The sequence below is a fragment of the Callionymus lyra genome, chromosome 2 (assembly GCF_982586985.1).
Source record: "Callionymus lyra chromosome 2, fCalLyr1.hap1.1, whole genome shotgun sequence".
Lineage (NCBI taxonomy): Eukaryota > Metazoa > Chordata > Actinopteri > Syngnathiformes > Callionymidae > Callionymus > Callionymus lyra.
The window spans coordinates 737900-761454 of NC_141819.1; the positions used below are offsets into that span (position 1 = coordinate 737900).

The 23555-nt window shown below is 35.8% G+C and overlaps 1 protein-coding gene across 1 annotated transcript; it reads left to right on the forward strand.

Annotated features, from left to right (window-relative positions):
* The first annotated feature begins 19849 nt into the window (after nt 1-19849).
* On the forward strand, nt 19850-21007 carry LOC148085018 (uncharacterized). The gene has a single exon (XM_087781961.1). It carries the CDS (start codon nt 19919-19921, stop codon nt 20915-20917), a length of 999 nt encoding a protein of 332 aa, XP_087638087.1. The 5' UTR covers nt 19850-19918; the 3' UTR covers nt 20918-21007.
* Nucleotides 21008-23555: the final 2548 nt, after the last annotated feature.

The following is a 23555-nucleotide window of genomic DNA, read 5'->3' on the forward strand; positions in this document are numbered from 1 at the left end:
GAGTTTCATAGTATTACTACATGAGGCTTCATAGTATTACTAGATGAGGCTTCATAGTATTACTACATGAGGCTTCATAGTATTACTACATGAGTTTCATAGTATTACTACATGAGTTTCATAGTATTACTACATGAGGCTTCATAGTATTTCTACATGAGGCTTCATATTATTACTACATGAGGCTTCATAGTATTACTACATGAGGCTTCATAGTATTACTACATGAGGCTACATAGTATTACTACATGAGGCTTCATAGTAATACTACATGAGGCTTCATAGTATTACTACATGAGGCTTCATAGTATTACTACATGAGGCTACATAGTAATACTACATGAGTTTCATAGTATTACTACATGAGGCTTCATAGTATTACTACATGAGGTTTCATAGTATTACTACATGAGGCTTCATAGTATTACTACATGAGGCTTCATAGTTTTACTACATGAGGCTTCATAGTATTACTACATGAGGCTTCATAGTATTAGTACATGAGTTTCATAGTATTACTACATGAGTTTCATAGTATTACTAGATGAGGCTTCATAGTATTTCTACATGAGGCTTCATAGTATTACTACATGAGTTTCATAGTATTACTACATGAGTTTCATAGTATTACTAGATGAGGCTTCATAGTATTTCTACATGAGGCTTCATATTATTACTACATGAGGCTTCATAGTATTACTACATGAGGCTTCATAGTATTACTACATGAGGCTTCATAGTATTACTACATGAGACTTCATAGTATTACTACATGAGTTTCATAGTATTACTAGATGAGGCTTCATAGTATTTCTACATGAGGCTTCATATTATTACTACATGAGGCTTCATAGTATTACTACATGAGGCTTCATAGTATTACTACATGAGGCTACATAGTATTACTACATGAGACTTCATAGTAATACTACATGAGGCTTCATAGTATTACTACATGAGGTTTCATAGTATTACTACATGAGGCTACATAGTAATACTACATGAGTTTCATAGTATTACTACATGAGTTTCTTAGTATTACTACATGAGGCTTCATAGTATTACTAGATGAGGCTTCATAGTATTACTACATGAGGCTTCATAGTATTACTACATGAGGCTTCATAGTATTACTACATGAGTTTCATAGTATTACTACATGAGTTTCATAGTATTACTACATGAGGCTTCATAGTATTTCTACATGAGGCTTCATATTATTACTACATGAGGCTTCATAGTATTACTACATGAGGCTTCATAGTATTACTACATGAGGCTACATAGTATTACTACATGAGGCTTCATAGTAATACTACATGAGGCTTCATAGTATTACTACATGAGGCTTCATAGTATTACTACATGAGGCTACATAGTAATACTACATGAGTTTCATAGTATTACTACATGAGGCTTCATAGTATTACTACATGAGGTTTCATAGTATTACTACATGAGGCTTCATAGTATTACTACATGAGGCTTCATAGTAATACTACATGAGGCTTCATAGTATTACTACATGAGGTTTCATAGTATTACTACATGAGGCTACATAGTAATACTACATGAGTTTCATAGTATTACTACATGAGTTTCATAGTATTACTACATGAGGCTTCATAGTATTACTAGATGAGGCTTCATCGTATTACTACATGAGGCTTCATAGTATTACTACATGAGTTTCATAGTATTACTACATGAGTTTCATAGTATTACTACATGAGGCTTCATAGTATTTCTACATGAGGCTTCATATTATTACTACATGAGGCTTCATAGTATTACTACATGAGGCTTCATAGTATTACTACATGAGGCTACATAGTATTACTACATGAGGCTTCATAGTAATACTACATGAGGCTTCATAGTATTACTACATGAGGCTTCATAGTATTACTACATGAGGCTACATAGTAATACTACATGAGTTTCATAGTATTACTACATGAGGCTTCATAGTATTACTACATGAGGTTTCATAGTATTACTACATGAGGCTTCATAGTATTACTACATGAGGCTTCATAGTTTTACTACATGAGGCTTCATAGTATTACTACATGAGGCTTCATAGTATTAGTACATGAGTTTCATAGTATTACTACATGAGTTTCATAGTATTACTAGATGAGGCTTCATAGTATTTCTACATGAGGCTTCATAGTATTACTACATGAGTTTCATAGTATTACTACATGAGGCTTCATAGTATTACTACATGAGGCTTCATAGTATTACTACATGAGGCTACATAGTATTACTACATGAGACTTCATAGTAATACTACATGAGGCTTCATAGTATTACTAGATGAGGCTTCATAGTATTACTACATGAGGCTTCATAGTATTACTACATGAGTTTCATAGTATTACTACATGAGTTTCATAGTATTACTAGATGAGGCTTCATAGTATTTCTACATGAGGCTTCATATTATTACTACATGAGGCTTCATAGTATTACTACATGAGGCTTCATAGTATTACTACATGAGGCTACATAGTATTACTACATGAGACTTCATAGTAATACTACATGAGGCTTCATATTATTACTACTCCTTCAGTAGGTTCACATGGTATACCTGCTTCTGTCTCTTCCTCTCTGGGTGCAAAATCTCATAGGTTACCGGACCCATTTTCCGTACAACCACATACGGACCTTGCCATTTCGTGAGGAGTTTGTTGGTGGAAGAGGGAAGAAGTAAAAGCACCTTCTGGCCGGGCTGTTGGTCGTACCACCTCTTCTGGCTTCGCTGGGCCTCCCGGAGGTTGACCTCCGCCTCCTCCCGGTACTTTGCCAGTCGCTCCCTCATTTCCAGAACAAACTGCACCACCCCTTTGTCGGTCTGCCTAATGGATGGACCCTCCCAACTTTTCTGTAGCAGATCCAATGGCCCTTGGACCTCCCAACCATACAGGAGTTCAAATGGGGAGAACCCTGTTGAGGCCTGTGGTACCTCTCTATACGCAAAGAGGACAAATGGTAACCAACGGTCCCAGTCTTTTCCGATGTCATCCACAAACTTCTGCAACATCCGTTTCAGGGTTTGGTTGAACTGTTCTACCAGACCATCTGTCTGTGGATGATAGGGTGTGGTCCTTATGCCGGAAATTCCCAACTGTTTGTGAAACAGCTGCATAAGCCTGGAGGTGAAGTTGGTACCTTGGTCGGTCAGGATCTCGTCAGGGATTCCAACCCTGGAAAACAGTTGCACCAGTGCTCTCAGGACAGCTGGGGCGGTGATTGTGCGCAGGGGAAAAGCCTCAGGGAACCGGGTCGCATAATCACAGACCACCAGGATGTACTGGTGACCTGCACTGCTTTTCACCAGTGGTCCAACAACGTCCATGGCAATCCTGCGGAATGTAGTGGAGATGACAGGGAGAGATTGCAGGTACGCTCGGTCGGACTTACGGGCAGATCATGTTTTTTGGCATGTGGGGCATGTAGCACAATACTGTTGGGTGTCAGTGTATATGGATGGCCAATAAAACCGGGAACTGATGCGTAAGTATGTTTTGTGGCGACCCAAGTGTCCTGACCATGGAATGGTGTGTGCTAGGTGCATGATCAGTGCTCTACAGCACGCAGGAACTACTAGACGCTTGTGTTTATCACCTACCACGTACAGAACATCATTGTCCAACACAACAATTTCTTTCCCCACACAGTTTTCTTTTGCCTCCCCAACCTTGGCAAACAAATGTTTTAATGTACCATCTTCCCTCTGCAGTAAAGAGATGTTCTCTGGCACATTCCACAACCCATCCGTTTTTAAAGAATTAGGCTCTAACAGCTACAACTGCTTCTCAAAGCGGTGCTGTCCCCGTGACTTTTTGGGGCCCTTTGTCCCACCATTAAACAGACTACGGTCAAAGTCGGAAAACGGATGGACGGAAGGGTCAATGTCAGTGGTCTTTGGGGTGTCCTGCTCACACAGACCGCCGTTATTGTCCGTGAGTGGTGGGGCACCCACCTTAGTCATCGATCGAGTTAACACAGGACAGGATGTATCACCATTACCCTTAATATGTGTTTTCCCAAAAACATTTAGCTTATTTTCCCCCAGCAAGGGTAACAACACAGGAAAGTCTACTCCCAGGAGCGCTGCAACCGGCAATCGTTCCACTACTCCAAAGTTCATTAAATAGGACTGGCCATCTACTTTTACTGTCAGTTCAGCGGTAGAATATGTATGCTTATCCCCATGTACACATGTTACCTCCTCTTGCTGGCTATAGTCCAGACAGCCTACAGGGACGAAATCCTGTCTAATTAAAGATTTGTAACTACAACTGTCCAAAAGTGCAGTTACCTCTTGCCCATTCACAGTAATAGTTTTATAGCAGTGCAACTGCTCAGTCTCAGTAGTTTCCGACCTCGGTGCATAACAGGCTCCAGTAACTGTTGTCTTTCTCAGTGGGCACACCGATGCTTTATGGCCCAGTTGTTGGCAATAAAAGCAAACAAAGTCCTTACCGGATCCACGTTGGTTTGGGGCAGAGTATGGGTTACCTCGTGGCTCCTGGCTCACCGACTCCCAACTCGCAGGATGGTGCTGTGGTGGGGGTGGTGGAGGTGGTTGTTGTCTGGATGCTGCTCCGCTCGCCCAGGAAGCTGGTACTCTCCTGGCGTTGAGGTACTGGAGAGCCAGTGTAGCAGCTGTGAGCCCATCCGGTGGTTCGTGCTCCTTCACCCAGGTCCTTACATCCGGAGACAGAACACGAAGAAGCTGTTCCAGGATGATGATCTCCCCGACCTCCTCCTTGGTGTGCTGCTCAGGACGAATCCAGCGTCGGTAGAGTCCCTTCAGGCGATGATAGGTCTCCGTGGGGTTTTCTCCTCCTGGCCTCGCCACCGTCCGGAACTGCTGCCGGTAAGTCTCTGGCAAGATGTCGAACTTCAACAGCAAAGCTGCCTTCAGGTCTCTGTAGCAGTGGGCCCTCTCCTCATCCATCGCGGTGTAGGCCTCCAACGCCTTCCCCGACAGAAGTGGAACAAGCCGGCACGCCCACTCAGTCTCTGGACAATTCCAGGTTTTAGCGATGCGTTCAAAACGCAAGAGATAATTCTCAATGTCATCCTCGGTGTTATAGGGTGGTATTTTGGGGTCACTGTAGTACCTGTGGTTGGTTCTCTGCTCCTCAAGTCTGCTACTGGAATACATACTCGCCGGTGGTGCTTGGGCTGCTGACACTCTGGCATGTGAAAAAGGTTGGCTGGTCCCTGGAAGGCCTGCTTTGATGTTACACAGCTCTCTTAACAGTCCTTCTTCTCTCCTGGTTTGGCCTTCCAGGAAGCCTCTCATCAGAGTCCCCAGCTCAGACTCTGGCTGACTCCCTGATGCGGTGGCAAACTTGGCTCTGCTGCCTCCCTCATCTTCAGACAAAGAGGGTGGAGCGGTCTCCCATGCTGGACCACCACATGCTTCCTCCTCTTCTTCTTTCTCTCTCTGCTGAGACCGAAGTCCAGTGCGGCGTCTTGGCCGAGGCACACTTTTCTTTCGACTTGCCATATCCCACATCTGACACCAACTGTGGTGGGGCTCGTCCCGTTCGAAAAACGATCACAAATCTCACATATGGCAAGTCAACTGTGCATTTATTTTTCCAGTCCAATGGTGCTCCATATATATATCGTGAGAGGAAACCAAAGAAAATCCAAAAATATTTACAATAAGACAGAACAAAAAAACATAACCTGATCCCAGTTCTTCCACAACAGGTTTGTAACGTTCTCCTCATTAAGGGTGGTTTAGATCCTTGTTGCTCCACTGTGCAACTCAGGAGAAAGAGTGACCTCTTCTGCAGCCGACATGCTGCTTTTAGCTGTTAAGCCTCCCAGGGTTGTGGTCGAAATAATCCCCCAATCATAAATGACTTAACAATAAATGGTAACATTGGGCTTTCATGATGATTAATTATCATTCATAAACTAAATAATAACATGTTCCAAAACCAATTATGAAATAATTTACCCGTCAACATAAAGCGATAAATAAACAATATGACGCCTGGTCACATGACCTCAAATCCACGACCAGGTTTCCACTTAAGCCCCTAATTAGCTCCGCCCTGTCTTGTCAGTTGTGACTTCTGAGGCGTCATGCCACCAGGTAAGCTCTCTGTGTGTGTGTGTGAATGTTTGCATGAACACTAACCAGTCCAGGTGTGCACCCCTAGCTGGCTATGCTAACTGTGGAGGGAAAGATGAACTTAGTGAGTTTGGTTACAATGAATAAGGAGGGGACAGAGGGAATGAGTGTGTATGTGTGTGCATGTGTATCACTGACCATAGCTCTCTGCGTCCTGTAGACGGAGGTACTCCGTCACATACTACATGAGGCTTCATAGTATTACTACATGAGGCTTCATAGTATTACTACATGAGGCTTCATAGTATTACTACATGAGGCTTCATAGTATTACTACATGAGTTTCATAGTATTACTAGATGAGGCTTCATAGTTTTAGTACATGAGGCTTCATAGTATTACTACATGAGGCTTCATAGTATTACTACATGAGGCTTCATAGCATTACTACATGAGGCTTCATAGTATTACTACATGAGGCTTCATAGTAATACTACATGAGGCTTTGTAGTATTAGTACATGAGGCTTCATAGTATTACTACATGAGTTTAATATTATTACTACATGAGGCTTCATAGTATTCAATCCAGAGGTCCTCACTAACTATAGTTCTATCTCTTGATCCAGAGGTTCTCACTAACTATACTTCTATCTCTTGATCCAGAGGTTCTCACTAACTATAGTTCTATCTCTTGATCCAGAGGTTCTCACTAACTATAGTTCTATCTCTTGATCCAGAGGTTCTCACTAACTATAGTTCTATCTCTTGATCCAGAGGTTCTCACTAACTATACTTCTATCTCTTGATCCAGAGGTTCTCACTAACTATAGTTCTATCTCTTGATCCAGAGGTTCTCACTAACTATAGTTCTATCTCTTGATCCAGAGGTTCTCACTAACTATAGTTCTATCTCTTGATCCAGAGGTTCTCACTAACTATATTTCTATCTCTTGATCCAGAGGTTCTCACTAACTATAGTTCTATCTCTTGATCCAGAGGTTCTCACTCACTATAGTTCTATCTCTTGATCCAGAGGTTCTCACTAACTATAGTTCTATCTCTTGATCCAGAGGTTCTCACTAACTATAGTTCTATCTCTTGATCCAGAGGTTCTCACTCACTATAGTTCTATCTCTTGATCCAGAGGTTCTCACTAACTATAGTTCTATCTCTTGATCCAGAGGTTCTCACTAACTATAGTTCTATCTCTTGATCCAGAGGTTCTCACTCACTATAGTTCTATCTCTTGATCCAGAGGTTCTCACTAACTATAGTTCTATCTCTTGAACCAGAGGTTCTCACTAACTATAGTTCTATCTCTTGATCCAGAGGTTCTCACTAACTATAGTTCTATCTCTTGATCCAGAGGTTCTCACTAACTATAGTTCTATCTCTTGATCCAGAGGTTCTCACTCACTATAGTTCTATCTCTTGATCCAGAGGTTCTCACTAACTATAGTTCTATCTCTTGATCCAGAGGTTCTCACTAACTATAGTTCTATCTCTTGATCCAGAGGTTCTCACTCACTATAGTTCTATCTCTTGATCCAGAGGTTCTCACTAACTATAGTTCTATCTCTTGATCCAGAGGTTCTCACTAACTATAGTTCTATCTCTTGATCCAGAGGTTCTCACTCACTATAGTTCTATCTCTTGATCCAGAGGTTCTCACTAACTATAGTTCTATCTCTTGAACCAGAGGTTCTCACTAACTATAGTTCTATCTCTTGATCCAGAGGTTCTCACTAACTATAGTTCTATCTCTTGATCCAGAGGTTCTCACTAACTATAGTTCTATCTCTTGATCCAGAGGTTCTCACTAACTATAGTTCTATCGCTTGATCCAGAGGTTCTCACTCACTATAGTTCTATCTCTTGATCCAGAGGTCCTCACTAAGTAAGTAAGTAAGTAAGTAATATTTATTTATATAGCGCTTTTCGAGACCAGGGTCACAAAGCACTTAAACAATCAAAACAATACTCAAAAAAGTACATACTTTAAAGATCAAGATAATACTGAGAACAACACAGGAGTTCGAGAAATTCAAGGAAAAGCCTGAACAAATGGAAACGTCTTAAGGTGTTTCTTGAAGGAGTCAGTAGATCATCAAACACAGATGTTTCTTGAAGGAGTCAGTAGATCATCAAACACAGATGTTTCTTGAAGGAGTCAGTAGATCATCAAACACAGATGTTTCTTGAAGGAGTCAGTAGATCATCAAACACAGATGTTTCTTGAAGGAGTCAGTAGATCATCAAACACAGATGTTTCTTGAAGGAGTCAGTAGATCATCAAACACAGATGTTTCTTGAAGGAGTCAGTAGATCATCAAACACAGATGTTTCTTGAAGGAGTCAGTAGATCATCAAACACAGATGTTTCTTAAAGGAGTCAGTAGATCATCAAACACAGATGTTTCTTGAAGGAGTCAGTAGATCATCAAACACAGATGTTTCTTGAAGGAGTCAGTAGATCATCAAACACAGATGTTTCTTGAAGGAGTCAGTAGATCATCAAACACAGATGTTTCTTGAAGGAGTCAGTAGATCATCAAACACAGATGTTTCTTGAAGGAGTCAGTAGATCATCAAACACAGATGTTTCTTAAAGGAGTCAGTAGATCATCAAACACAGATGTTTCTTGAAGGAGTCAGTAGATCATCAAACACAGATGTTTCTTGAAGGAGTCAGTAGATCATCAAACACAGATGTTTCTTGAAGGAGTCAGTAGATCATCAAACACAGATGTTTCTTGAAGGAGTCAGTAGATCATCAAACACAGATGTTTCTTGAAGGAGTCAGTAGATCATCAAACACAGATGTTTCTTGAAGGAGTCAGTAGATCATCAAACACAGATGTTTCTTGAAGGAGTCAGTAGATCATCAAACACAGATGTTTCTTGAAGGAGTCAGTAGATCATCAAACACAGATGTTTCTTGAAGGAGTCAGTAGATCATCAAACACAGATGTTTCTTGAAGGAGTCAGTAGATCATCAAACACACATGTTTCTTGAAGGAGTCAGTAGATCATCAAACACAGAGATGTTTCTTGAAGGAGTCAGTAGATCATCAAACACAGATGTTTCTTGAAGGAGTCAGTAGATCATCAAACACATATGTTTCTTAAAGGAGTCAGTAGATCATCAAACACAGATGTTTCTTGAAGGAGTCAGTAGATCATCAAACACATATGTTTCTTGAAGGAGTCAGTAGATCATCAAACACACATGTTTCTTGAAGGAGTCAGTAGATCATCAAACACAGATGTTTCTTAAAGGAGTCAGTAGATCATCAAACACAGATGTTTCTTGAAGGAGTCAGTAGATCATCAAACACAGATGTTTCTTAAGCAGTTTCCACCATCTCATTGTAAGAAGACATCAGATCTCTGAGGTGAAGTCTGTGCACCTCAAGTTTAGTGGACTTCCAGAGACGCTCAGTCTTTCCACAAAGTCTCTTCAGACTCAGGAGATCTTCATTTGTCCAAGGGCACCGCCCGAGAACATTTGAATGATTAGATTACAAGAAAACAAACCAGGATGTCTCTCAATGGGGGATCGGGACACAGGGAACTTGAAAGGACCATTTGGCCGTAAAAAGGGACGACTTCCCGGATGGGAAATTTTCCTTAAATATAGCAATGTTTCTAAAGACCAGCAGCTTTTCTCCCCGGACTATTGACCTAGTTGCATTTTGTTTTCTCTGCTACTGTGTAACTTTCATTTCATGTTCTAAGTTACCTTCATGCTACTCCAGCTAAGCTTAAGTAGCATTTTAGCATATAGCTGCTAAGCTTCCTGAGATTGATGAGGCTAAGCTAGCTGAAATTGATGAGGCTAAGCTAACTGACATTGATGAGGCTAAGCTAACTGACATTGATGAGGCTAAGCTAACTGACATTGAAGAGGCTAAGCTGGCTGACATTGATGAGGCCAAGCTAAATGACATCGATGAGGCTAAGCTAGCTGACATCGATGAGGCTAAGCTAGCTGACATTGACGAGGCTAAGCTAGCTGACATTGACAAGGCTAAGCTAGCTGACATTGACAAGGCTAAGCTAGCGGACATTGACGAGGCTAAGCTTGCAGACATTGATGAGGCTAAGCTAGCGGACATTGATGAGGCTAAGCTAGCGGACATTGATGAGGCTAAGCTAGCTGTCATTGATGAGGCTAAGCTAGCACAGAAACAATGTTCATTAACATGTGTGTTTGTTTCTTGACCAACACTAGTTTATTAAGAAGCTCTAAAGATCAGTTTTCAACCATAAATATTAGTTTGAGTCGAGAAGTTTGTTGCTACACAAACATCCTTGACATCATGAAGATGAACTTCTGATTTCTTATCCAAAATAATATTTTTTAGATCTATTGTTTTATATTTCAATAGTTTAAAGATGTTGTTTCAAAATTAAATAGTTTTTAAATCTGTTAAAGTTAAATAAATTCGTTTTAGTCTCGTCTGGTGTGTGTTGTAGCAACAACTTTACACCAGTAACACATCGTCTCAAATGACTCATAGAGAGGAAGTTACACACACACACACACACACACACACACACACACACACACACACACACACACACACACACACACACACACACACACACACACACACACACACACACACACACACACACACACACACACACGCACACACACGCACACACACGCACACACACGCACACACACGCACACACACGCACACACACACACACACACACACACACACACACACACACACCAACATAAATGAATACTTAAGTCGTCACGATGACAAACTAGTCCAGTGTAAGAAGTTCTGTCTGATACTAACATCATGTTTATTTTAAAAGTTTATTGCGAAACATTGAAAGAAAGATAAACAAGTGTTTCCTGCCGTGATGTTGATCATCGTCACTGATGCTGACGCTGTTGTTTCTACTTCTTTCAGGGAGAGCAGAGAAGTTTCTTCATCAATTCTTGAGGCTGTTCTACCTTCATGACTGTTTCCTCCTTAATATAAGATAATATGTAGCTTTTTTAAACGTGTGCTTGTTATCAACACAAACATCATTTAGTGTCGCACACCTATAGTTGTGTTTTCACGCTGTTGACTGGAATCATTGTCGTCAACTGTTGCTCAAGACATGTTTCCAGTAAAAATATCAAAGAAGGTTAAAAAGACGTTAAAAGTAAGAAACGAAGATAGAGGAGCAGCAGAGGTCAGAGGTCAGAGGTTTTATAACATAGTCTGGTTATTAGAATGTTTTTAGTCCAAGATGCTCTGAGATGTGAACGAATGTCTTTATTGATCCTTATTTGTGTTTATTTACTTCACGTACAGCTGAGAGTAGAACTGATCCTGAGTCTGTTTGTCTTCCAGGGACCTGAAACGTCAGAGGGCGGCAGGTGAACAGGTGAGGAACAGGTGAACAGGTGAACAGGTGAACAGGTGAGGAACAGGTGAGGAACAGGTGAACAGGTGAGGAACAGGTGAACAGGTGAGGAACAGGTGAGGAACAGGTGAACAGGTGAACAGGTGAACAGGTGAGGAACAGGTGAGGAACAGGTGAGGAACAGGTGAACAGGTGAGGAACAGGTGAGGAACAGGTGAACAGGTGAACAGGTGAGGAACAGGTGAGGAACAGGTGAACAGGTGAACAGGTGAGGAACAGGTGAGGAACAGGTGAGGAACAGGTGAGGAACAGGTGAACAGGTGAGGAACAGGTGAACAGGTGAACAGGTGAGGAACAGGTGAACAGGTGAACAGGTGAGGAACAGGTGAACAGGTGAACAGGTGAGGAACAGGTGAGGAACAGGTGAACAGGTGAGGAACAGGTGAACAGGTGAGGAACAGGTGAGGAACAGGTGAACAGGTGAGGAACAGGTGAACAGGTGAGGAACAGGTGAACAGGTGAGGAACAGGTGAGGAACAGGTGAGGAACAGGTGAGGAACAGGTGAGGAACAGGTGAGGAACAGGTGAGGAACAGGTGAGGAACAGGTGAGGAACAGGTGAACAGGTGAGGAACAGGTGAGGAACAGGTGAACAGGTGAGGAACAGGTGAACAGGTGAGGAACAGGTGAGGAACAGGTGAACAGGTGAGGAACAGGTGAACAGGTGAACAGGTGAGGAACAGGTGAGGAACAGGTGAACAGGTGAGGAACAGGTGAAGAGGTGAGGAACAGGTGAACAGGTGAGGAACAGGTGAACAGGTGAGGAACAGGTGAAGAGGTGAGGAACAGGTGAACAGGTGAGGAACAGGTGAACAGGTGAGGAACAGGTGAAGAGGTGAGGAACAGGTGAACAGGTGAACAGGTGAGGAACAGGTGAGATCAATCCTTAAGTCACGACGAATGAAAACTACTTTTTGATTTGTTGAAAACATTTCCCCTTGAATGCTTCTGTACTAGAGCCTGGTGCTCTGTATATACAGCGTCACGTACTTCAAGTTATACTTTCTAATAAGTTATCCATCACTATTTTCAACTACTTTCTAATTCAAGTGTTCCTCCACAGACACTCCTCCTCTTTTGTTCTTTCGCTTTCCCTTAAATTCATGTCCATCAAGTTCAAAATCACTCTCTTGTCTGCATTATTATTATTATTCCATGTTCCTGATACAATTATTTTAAATGTCTTTGAGGAGAATAAACAACGTCATTGATCCACGAGGACCTCAAGCGTTGCCGGTGGACGAGGAAGTGATGGCGTGAAAACTGACATATGATGAATCGTTGATGTAGTTTCCACTGGACTCCACTGTAGCTCCGAAGAAAAGATCACTAAACCAAACACCAGCTCATAGTGAGGTCCCTTTTGTCAACTTGACCTTTGACCTTTTGCTCTCCCTCGTCTTGATTCACTTTGGTTTGTTTCGGAGACGACTTGTCATTTTGAAAATAAGTTAAAAAACAGGACTTTTATGCTGTTTTATGATTTTAAACTATGTTAATGTGATGTGAATGTTTTTAAAAGTGACAGGTTTTGAGAAAATGAACTGATGAAAGTGAAAAAGTGAATTGAATGAATAATGATGTTTTTATTGCATTAAAATAGTGTCAATCATGTGAGTTCACACACGTTGTTGCTTCACATCTGATGAAACAGGAAGTAGACGTAGAACATCCTGTTATCGTCTGGTTCCACCAATCGTAGGCGAGAAGCTGCTGATGGTGAAGAGATTGACATCATGAAGCTGCAGAGGCGACTCTCACTCACAGACGCAGACAGAAGAATATTTTTATATGTTATATTTGAATTATTCATTATTTGCTATATTTTAATTATTCAATATTTGTTATATTTGAATTATTCAATATTTGTTATATTTGAATTATTTAATATTTGTTATATTTGAATTATTCAATATTTGTTATATTTGAATTATTCAATATTTGTTATATTTTAATTATTCAATATTTGTTATATTTGAATTATTCAATATTTGCTATATTTGAATTATTCAATATTTGTTATATTTGAATTATTCCATATTTATTATATTTGAATTATTCAATATTTGCTATATTTGAATTATTCAATATTTGTTATATTTGAATTATTCAATATTTGTTATATTTGAATTATTTAATATTTGTTATATTTGAATTATTCAATATTTGTTATATTTGAATTATTCAATATTTGTTATATTTTAATTATTCAATATTTGTTATATTTGAATTATTCAATATTTGTTATAGATTAATTATTCAATATTTGCTATATTTTAATTATTCAATATTTGCTATATTTTAATTTAAATTATTCAATATTTGATATATTTTCATTTAAATTATTCAATATCTGTTATATTTTAATTTGAATTATTCAATATTTGTTATATTTTAATTCCAATTATTATTATTTAAAGAAGCAATAATGATGTTTTTATTGCATTAAAATAGTGTCAATCATGTGAGTTCACACACGTTGTTGCTTCACATCTGATGAAACAGGAAGTAGACGTAGAACATCCTGTTATCGTCTGGTTCCACCAATCGTAGGCGAGAAACTGCTGATGGTGAAGAGATTGACATCATGAAGCTGCAGAGGCGACTCTCACTCACAGACGCAGACAGAAGAATATTTTTATATGTTATATTTGAATTATTCATTATTTGTTATAGTTTAATTATTCAATATTTGCTATATTTTAATTATTCAATATTTGTTATATTTGAATTATTCAATATTTGCTATATTTTAATTATTCAATATTTGTTATATTTGAATTATTCAATATTTGTTATATTTGAATTATTTAATATTTGTTATATTTTAATTATTCAATATTTGTTATATTTGAATTATTCAATATTTGTTATATTTGAATTATTCAATATTTGTTATATTTGAATTATTCAATATTTGTTATATTTTAATTATTCAATATTTGTCATATTTTAATTATTCAATATTTGTTGTATTTTAATTATTCAATATTTGTTATATTTTAATTGTTCAATATTTGTTATATTTTAATTATTCAATATAAGTTATATTTTAATTCCAATTATTATTTAAAAAAAAGCAATAATGATGTTTTCATTGCATTAAAATAGTGTCAATCATGTGAGTTCACACACGTTGTTGCTTCACATCTGATAAAACAGGAAGTAGACGTAGAACATCCTGTTATCGTCTGGTTCCACCAATCGTAGGCGAGAAGCTGCTGATGGTGAAGAGATTGACATCATGAAGCTGCAGAGGCGACTCTCACTCACAGACGCAGACAGAAGAATATTTTTATATGTTATATTTGAATTATTCATTATTTGTTATAGTTTAATTATTCAATATTTGCTATATTTTAATTATTCAATATTTGTTATATTTGAATTATTCAATATTTGCTATATTTTAATTATTCAATATTTGTTATATTTTAATTATTCAATATTTGTTATATTTTAATAATTTAATATTTGTTATATTTTAATTATTCAATATTTGTTATATTTGAATTATTCAATATTTGTTATATTTGAATTATTCAATATTTGTTATATTTGAATTATTCAATATTTGTTATAGATTAATTATTCAATATTTGCTATATTTTAATTATTCAATATTTGCTATATTTTAATTTAAATTATTCAATATTTGATATATTTTCATTTAAATTATTCAATATCTGTTATATTTTAATTTGAATTATTCAATATTTGTTATATTTTAATTCCAATTATTATTATTTAAAGAAGCAATAATGATGTTTTTATTGCATTAAAATAGTGTCAATCATGTGAGTTCACACACGTTGTTGCTTCACATCTGATGAAACAGGAAGTAGACGTAGAACATCCTGTTATCATTTTAATTATTTAATATTTGTTATATTTTAATTTTAATTATTCAATATTTGTTATATTTCAATTATTCAATATTTGCTATATTTTAATTTCAATTATTCAATATTTGTTATATTTTAATTATTCAATATAAGTTATATTTTAATTCCAATTATTCTTTTTAAAGAAGCAATAATGATGTTTTTATTGCATTAAAATAGTGTCAATCATGTGAGTTCACACACGTTGTTGCTTCACATCTGATGAAACAGGAAGTAGACGTAGAACATCCTGTTATCGTCTGGTTCCACCAATCGTAGGCGAGAAGCTGCTGATGGTGAAGAGATTGACATCATGAAGCTGCAGAGGCGACTCTCACTCACAGACGCAGACAGAAGAATATTTTTATATGTTATATTTGAATTATTCATTATTTGTTATAGTTTAATTATTCAATATTTGCTATATTTGAATTATTCCATATTTATTATATTTGAATTATTCAATATTTGCTATATTTGAATTATTCAATATTTGTTATATTTGAATTATTCCATATTTATTATATTTGAATTATTCAATATTTGCTATATTTTAATTATTCAATATTTGTTATATTTGAATTATTCAATATTTGTTATATTTGAATTATTTAATACTTGTTATATTTGAATTATTCAATATTTGTTATATTTGAATTATTCAATATTTGTTATATTTGAATTATTCAATATTTGTTATATTTGAATTATTCAATATTTGTTATAGATTAATTATTCAATATTTGCTATATTTTAATTATTCAATATTTGCTATATTTTAATTTAAATTATTCAATATTTGATATATTTTCATTTAAATTATTCAATATCTGTTATATTTTAATTTGAATTATTCAATATTTGTTATATTTTAATTCCAATTATTATTATTTAAAGAAGCAATAATGATGTTTTTATTGCATTAAAATAGTGTCAATCATGTGAGTTCACACACGTTGTTGCTTCACATCTGATAAAACAGGAAGTAGACGTAGAACATCCTGTTATCGTCTGGTTCCACCAATCGTAGGCGAGAAGCTGCTGATGGTGAAGAGATTGACATCATGAAGCTGCAGAGGCGACTCTCACTCACAGACGCAGACAGAAGAATATTTTTATATGTTATATTTGAATTATTCATTATTTGTTATAGTTTAATTATTCAATATTTGCTATATTTTAATTATTCAATATTTGTTATATTTGAATTATTCAATATTTGCTATATTTTAATTATTCAATATTTGTTATATTTGAATTATTCAATATTTGTTATATTTGAATTATTTAATATTTGTTATATTTGAATTATTCAATATTTGTTATATTTGAATTATTCAATATTTGTTATATTTGAATTATTCAATATTTGTTATATTTGAATTATTCAATATTTGTTATATTTTAATTATTCAATATTTGTTATAGATTAATTATTCAATATTTGCTATATTTTAATTATTCAATATTTGTTATATTTGAATTATTCAATATTTGCTATATTTTAATTATTCAATATTTGTTATATTTTAATTATTCAATATTTGTTATATTTGAATTATTTAATATTTGTTATATTTTAATTATTCAATATTTGTTATATTTGAATTATTCAATATTTGTTATATTTGAATTATTCAATATTTGTTATATTTGAATTATTCAATATTTGTTATATTTGAATTATTCAATATTTGTTATAGATTAATTATTCAATATTTGCTATATTTTAATTATTCAATATTTGCTATATTTTAATTTAAATTATTCAATATTTGATATATTTTCATTTAAATTATTCAATATCTGTTATATTTTAATTTGAATTATTCAATATTTGTTATATTTTAATTCCAATTATTATTATTTAAAGAAGCAATAATGATGTTTTTATTGCATTAAAATAGTGTCAATCATGTGAGTTCACACACGTTGTTGCTTCACATCTGATGAAACAGGAAGTAGACGTAGAACATCCTGTTATCATTTTAATTATTTAATATTTGTTATATTTTAATTTTAATTATTCAATATTTGTTATATTTCAATTATTCAATATTTGCTATATTTTAATTTCAATTATTCAATATTTGTTATATTTTAATTATTCAATATAAGTTATATTTTAATTCCAATTATTCTTTTTAAAGAAGCAATAATGATGTTTTTATTGCATTAAAATAGTGTCGATCATGTGAGTTCACACACGTTGTTGCTTCACATCTGATGAAACAGGAAGTAGACGTAGAACATCCTGTTATCGTCTGGTTCCACCAATCGTAGGCGAGAAGCTGCTGATGGTGAAGAGATTGACATCATGAAGCTGCAGAGGCGACTCTCACTCACAGACGCAGACAGAAGAATATTTTTATATGTTATATTTGAATTATTCATTATTTGTTATAGTTTAATTATTCAATATTTGCTATATTTGAATTATTCCATATTTATTATATTTGAATTATTCAATATTTGCTATATTTGAATTATTCAATATTTGTTATATTTGAATTATTCCATATTTATTATATTTGAATTATTCAATATTTGCTATATTTTAATTATTCAATATTTGTTATATTTGAATTATTCAATATTTGTTATATTTGAATTATTTAATATTTGTTATATTTGAATTATTCAATATTTGTTATATTTGAATTATTCAATATTTGTTATATTTTAATTATTCAATATTTGTTATATTTGAATTATTCAATATTTGTTATAGATTAATTATTCAATATTTGCTATATTTTAATTATTCAATATTTGCTATATTTTAATTTAAATTATTCAATATTTGATATATTTTCATTTAAATTATTCAATATCTGTTATATTTTAATTTGAATTATTCAATATTTGTTATATTTTAATTCCAATTATTATTATTTAAAGAAGCAATAATGATGTTTTTATTGCATTAAAATAGTGTCAATCATGTGAGTTCACACACGTTGTTGCTTCACATCTGATAAAACAGGAAGTAGACGTAGAACATCCTGTTATCGTCTGGTTCCACCAATCGTAGGCGAGAAGCTGCTGATGGTGAAGAGATTGACATCATGAAGCTGCAGAGGCGACTCTCACTCACAGACGCAGACAGAAGAATATTTTTATATGTTATATTTGAATTATTCATTATTTGTTATAGTTTAATTATTCAATATTTGCTATATTTTAATTATTCAATATTTGTTATATTTGAATTATTCAATATTTGCTATATTTTAATTATTCAATATTTGTTATATTTGAATTATTCAATATTTGTTATATTTGAATTATTTAATATTTGTTATATTTTAATTATTCAATATTTGTTATATTTGAATTATTCAATATTTGTTATATTTGAATTATTCAATATTTGTTATATTTGAATTATTCAATATTTGTTATATTTTAATTATTCAATATTTGTTATAGATTAATTATTCAATATTTGCTATATTTTAATTATTCAATATTTGTTATATTTGAATTATTCAATATTTGCTATATTTTAATTATTCAATATTTGTTATATTTTAATTATTCAATATTTGTTATATTTGAATTATTTAATATTTGTTATATTTTAATTATTCAATATTTGTTATATTTGAATTATTCAATATTTGTTATATTTGAATTATTCAATATTTGTTATATTTGAATTATTCAATATTTGTTATATTTGAATTATTCAATATTTGTTATAGATTAATTATTCAATATTTGCTATATTTTAATTATTCAATATTTGCTATATTTTAATTTAAATTATTCAATATTTGATATATTTTCATTTAAATTATTCAATATCTGTTATATTTTAATTTGAATTATTCAATATTTGTTATATTTTAATTCCAATTATTATTATTTAAAGAAGCAATAATGATGTTTTTATTGCATTAAAATAGTGTCAATCATGTGAGTTCACACACGTTGTTGCTTCACATCTGATGAAACAGGAAGTAGACGTAGAACATCCTGTTATCGTCTGGTTCCACCAATCGTAGGCGAGAAGCTGCTGATGGTGAAGAGATTGACATCATGAAGTCGCTGCAGAGGCGACTCTCACTCACAGACGCAGACATGGCTGCACTGATGCTGCTGCTGCTGACCTTCTTCTCCAACAACATCTTCGCTGAGATCCTCCAGATGGAAGGATCGTCTCATAACTTCATCCTGAACAAACCAGCTGATGGCGTCTGTTTGATCTCCAGATGGATCGGTGAGGAGAAGGAACTTCTGTGGAACTCTTCACATCATGTGAGTACAAGTGAGTGTGACTTCGATCGTGTCCGAACTGATGTGTTGAACGTTCTCCAGGTCACCATGAGTGAGGACTCCAGTCTGCAGAGAGAAGCTTCTTATGAAATATACCCTCTGAAGGCTTCAGACTCGGGTCAGTACCAAGAACTGTGCTGGACCCAGAACAACGTGACGCACGAGAAGAACTTCACTCTCCTGGTTTGTGACGAACGAAAGATGAGACGTCAGGACTTGAGACCTTATGTTGGACAGACACTGGAGCTGGACTGTGACGGTGTGGGACCAAACCAGAGTGTTCAGTGGGCTTTATATCAATATAACAGCAGAACAAGAAATGATGAATTAGCTTTAATCGATGATGAAACATCTTCAATGATCGAACTACAGCAAGTGAAGAACAAAACTTCTCTTCTGGTAACGTTTGGTGTAAGTTCTGGTTCAGTCTTTTATTCCTGTCTGCAGAAGAACCATCAGAGCTGTGAACTACTGAAGGAGTTTCATGTTTCTATACAATATAATTACATTCTCAGGTCAGTGGGAGAGAGTCTGGAGCTGAACTGCTCTGACGTCACTGGAAACAAACCACACAAGTGGATCATTAGTTCAGAGATGAAATATGAAGTGATTAACAACTACACTCTGATGTTTCCATCACTGACCTTGGACCACACAGGTGTATACACCTGTGATCGCAGTGGTCAGTATGATTATAACTACCTGACTGTGTGTCCTGAGTCTGACCCGCCTGCTGAGGTGTTCTTCACTGGAGGAGAGAACGTGACTCTACGATGTGACTGGAAACAGACTGAGGACATCGACTGGTTCATGAAGACAAACAGAACTGAAGGAAGAACATCACGTGTATATGAAGAGCAAGAAGACAGAATCTCTCGCTCCGACACGAGGCTGGTGATCACGAACATCTCTGTGGAACACAGAGGAGACTTCTGGTGTGAGGTTTGGAAAGACGATCGTTGTGTGTTCACATCTAAGACCCTTGTAGTGTTCGGAGAGCCAGAGGTTGATCACCATCTGGTGCGGTCCTTGATGCTCAGTGTCGTGATCTTCATGATGTGTGTTGTTGTTGTTGTTGTTGTTGTTGTTGTTGTTGTTGTTGTTGTGGTCCAGAGGAGCAGAGAGCAGCTCCCAGCACCTGTGGAGGAAGTGCAGATGTTGGAAGTGTCTCCAGCAGATGTTCAGCCAGAGACTCTCTGAGCGTCAACATGATCCACGAGTGTTTGGATGAATCTTTCTTTGTAATCATTGTGACTCTTGTTTGCTCTTCAGTGTCAATAAAGTGTAACCTTTGACCTCCAGTAAAATACTCCAGTTTTCTTTGTGTAGAGATGAAGTCCATGAGTTGACGTCACATATTGTTCTTTTTCCTTCTTTCTGCTCCTCAGTCTGGTTCTGTTTCTCAATCATGTCTTTTTTCAAGGATGTTCTCAAGAAAACCAGGTGAAACATCTTCTCAATCTTCTCTGATGGCTTCACAGCTGCTTCAATGATGATGGATTCGACGCGAGAACGTTTCTAAATGTCTCTCATCCTTCTGAGCAAAAACATTTCTACTCTTGTAAACGTGAGGATTTTGAATACTTTTATTTTGAAAACCTTTCCCAGGAAGTTGAACTCGTTTACGAGCAGAAACTCATTAGTTGATTGTCATCAGAATATTTCAAGGTTGAATTCATTTCCATGATTCAATGTTTGTTATATCGAGGCAGGAGTGTGACATACCTAGACTATTCTGAGGTCACTACCCATGATGCACTGGGTGAGAGAACACGCTACAGCCAGAGGGAAACCAGTGGAAAAGAACATCCTTTCATTTCTTTTTACTTTCCATATTTTGAGAACATTTACAACTTGATGATGATCAATGAAGTTCTACCTCAGCTATGGTCGCACCAGGTCCACCTCGGAGAAAACGCTCGTACCTGCTGGACGGACGCCATGTTTGGTCACAGTTGTGCAGAACGCTGCAGGTCAGGGATGGAAAATTAGCTTGAAAACTGAGCCGTTACACAACTACACTCCTGTATCACACACATCAACAGCTACACAACTACACTCCTGTATCACACATATCAACAGCTACACAACTACACTCCTGTATCACACACATCAACAGTTACACAACTACACTCCTGTATCACACACATCAACAGTTACACAACTACACTCCTGTATCACACACATCAACAGTTACACAACTACACTCCTGTATCACACACATCAACAGCTACACAACTACACTCCTGTATCACACACATCAACAGCTACACAACTACACTCCTGTATCACACACATCAACAGTTACACAACTACACTCCTGTATCACACATATCAACAGCTACACAACTACACTCCTGTATCACACACATCAACAGCTACACAACTACACTCCTGTATCACACACATCAACAGCTACACAACTACACTCCTGTATCACACACATCAACAGTTACACAACTACACTCCTGTATCACACATATCAACAGCTACACAACTACACTCCTGTATCACACACATCAACAGCTACACAACTACACTCCTGTATCACACATATCAACAGTTACACAACTACACTCCTGTATCACACACATCAACAGTTACACAACTACACTCCTGTATCACACACATCAACAGTTACACAACTACACTCCTGTATCACACACATCAACAGTTACACAACTACACTCCTGTATCACACATATCAACAGTTACACAACTACACTCCTGTATCACACACATCAACAGTTACACAACTACACTCCTGTATCACACACATCAACAGCTACACAACTACACTCCTGTATCACACACATCAACAGCTACACAACTACACTCCTGTATCACACACATCAACAGTTACACAACTACACTCCTGTATCACACACATCAACAGTTACACAACTACACTCCTGTATCACACACATCAACAGTTACACAACTACACTCCTGCATCACACACATCAACAGTTACACAACTACACTCCTGTATCACACATATTCAATTCAATTCAATTCAATTTTATTTCAAGTGTCTTATCATAACAAATTATCTCAAGACACTATACAGTTGAAATAAGACTACAGTTGATTAAGGAAAAATAGATCCAGCAATTCAACAAAGAGCAAGAAACAAAACACTGTACAGTGAGCAATGGAGAGGAAAAACTTCCTTTTAGAAGCAGAAACCTGGAGCAGAACCAGACTCATTGTTGACGGCCTGCCGCTTTGACCGGCTGGGAGGAAGGATGGGGGGGTAGACAGATGGATAAGGAGAGGAGTGAGGGAGGATATAGTGAGAGAAAAGAGGAGAGTGTAGGAGGGTCCATGGAGGTGCTGGAGAGAACTGATGACGTGGTGAAGATCCTGGATCAGCAGCAGCTCTGGAGGTCCTGGAGCTCCTGAGAGAAATAAAAAGGTGTTTAAACAGGTGATGAATGTAATGAAGAAAAGAAGGATAAACAGAACTGGTGTCTAAAACTCTCCAGCATTCTCAGCCTATAGCAGCTAAGATAAACAGTTAAGTTAGTTATAGCAGCTAAGATAAACAGTTAAGTTAGTTATAGCAGCTAAAGATAAACAGTTAAGTTAGTTATAGCAGCTAAAGATAAACAGTTAAGTTAGTTATAGCAGCTAAGATAAACAGTTAAGTTAGTTATAGCAGCTAAGATAAACAGTTAAGTTAGTTATAGCAGCTAAAGATAAACAGTTAAGTTAGTTATAGCAGCTAAAGATAAACAGTTAAGTTAGTTATAGCAGCTAAAGATAAACAGTTAAGTTAGTTATAGCAGCTAAAGATAAACAGTTAAGTTAGTTATAGCAGCTAAAGATAAACAGT

Excerpts from the sequence above, each read along its gene's own strand:
- LOC148085018 (XM_087781961.1), top strand. The coding sequence starts at position 19,919 with ATGAGACGTCAGGACTTGAGACCTTATGTTGGACAGACACTGGAGCTG.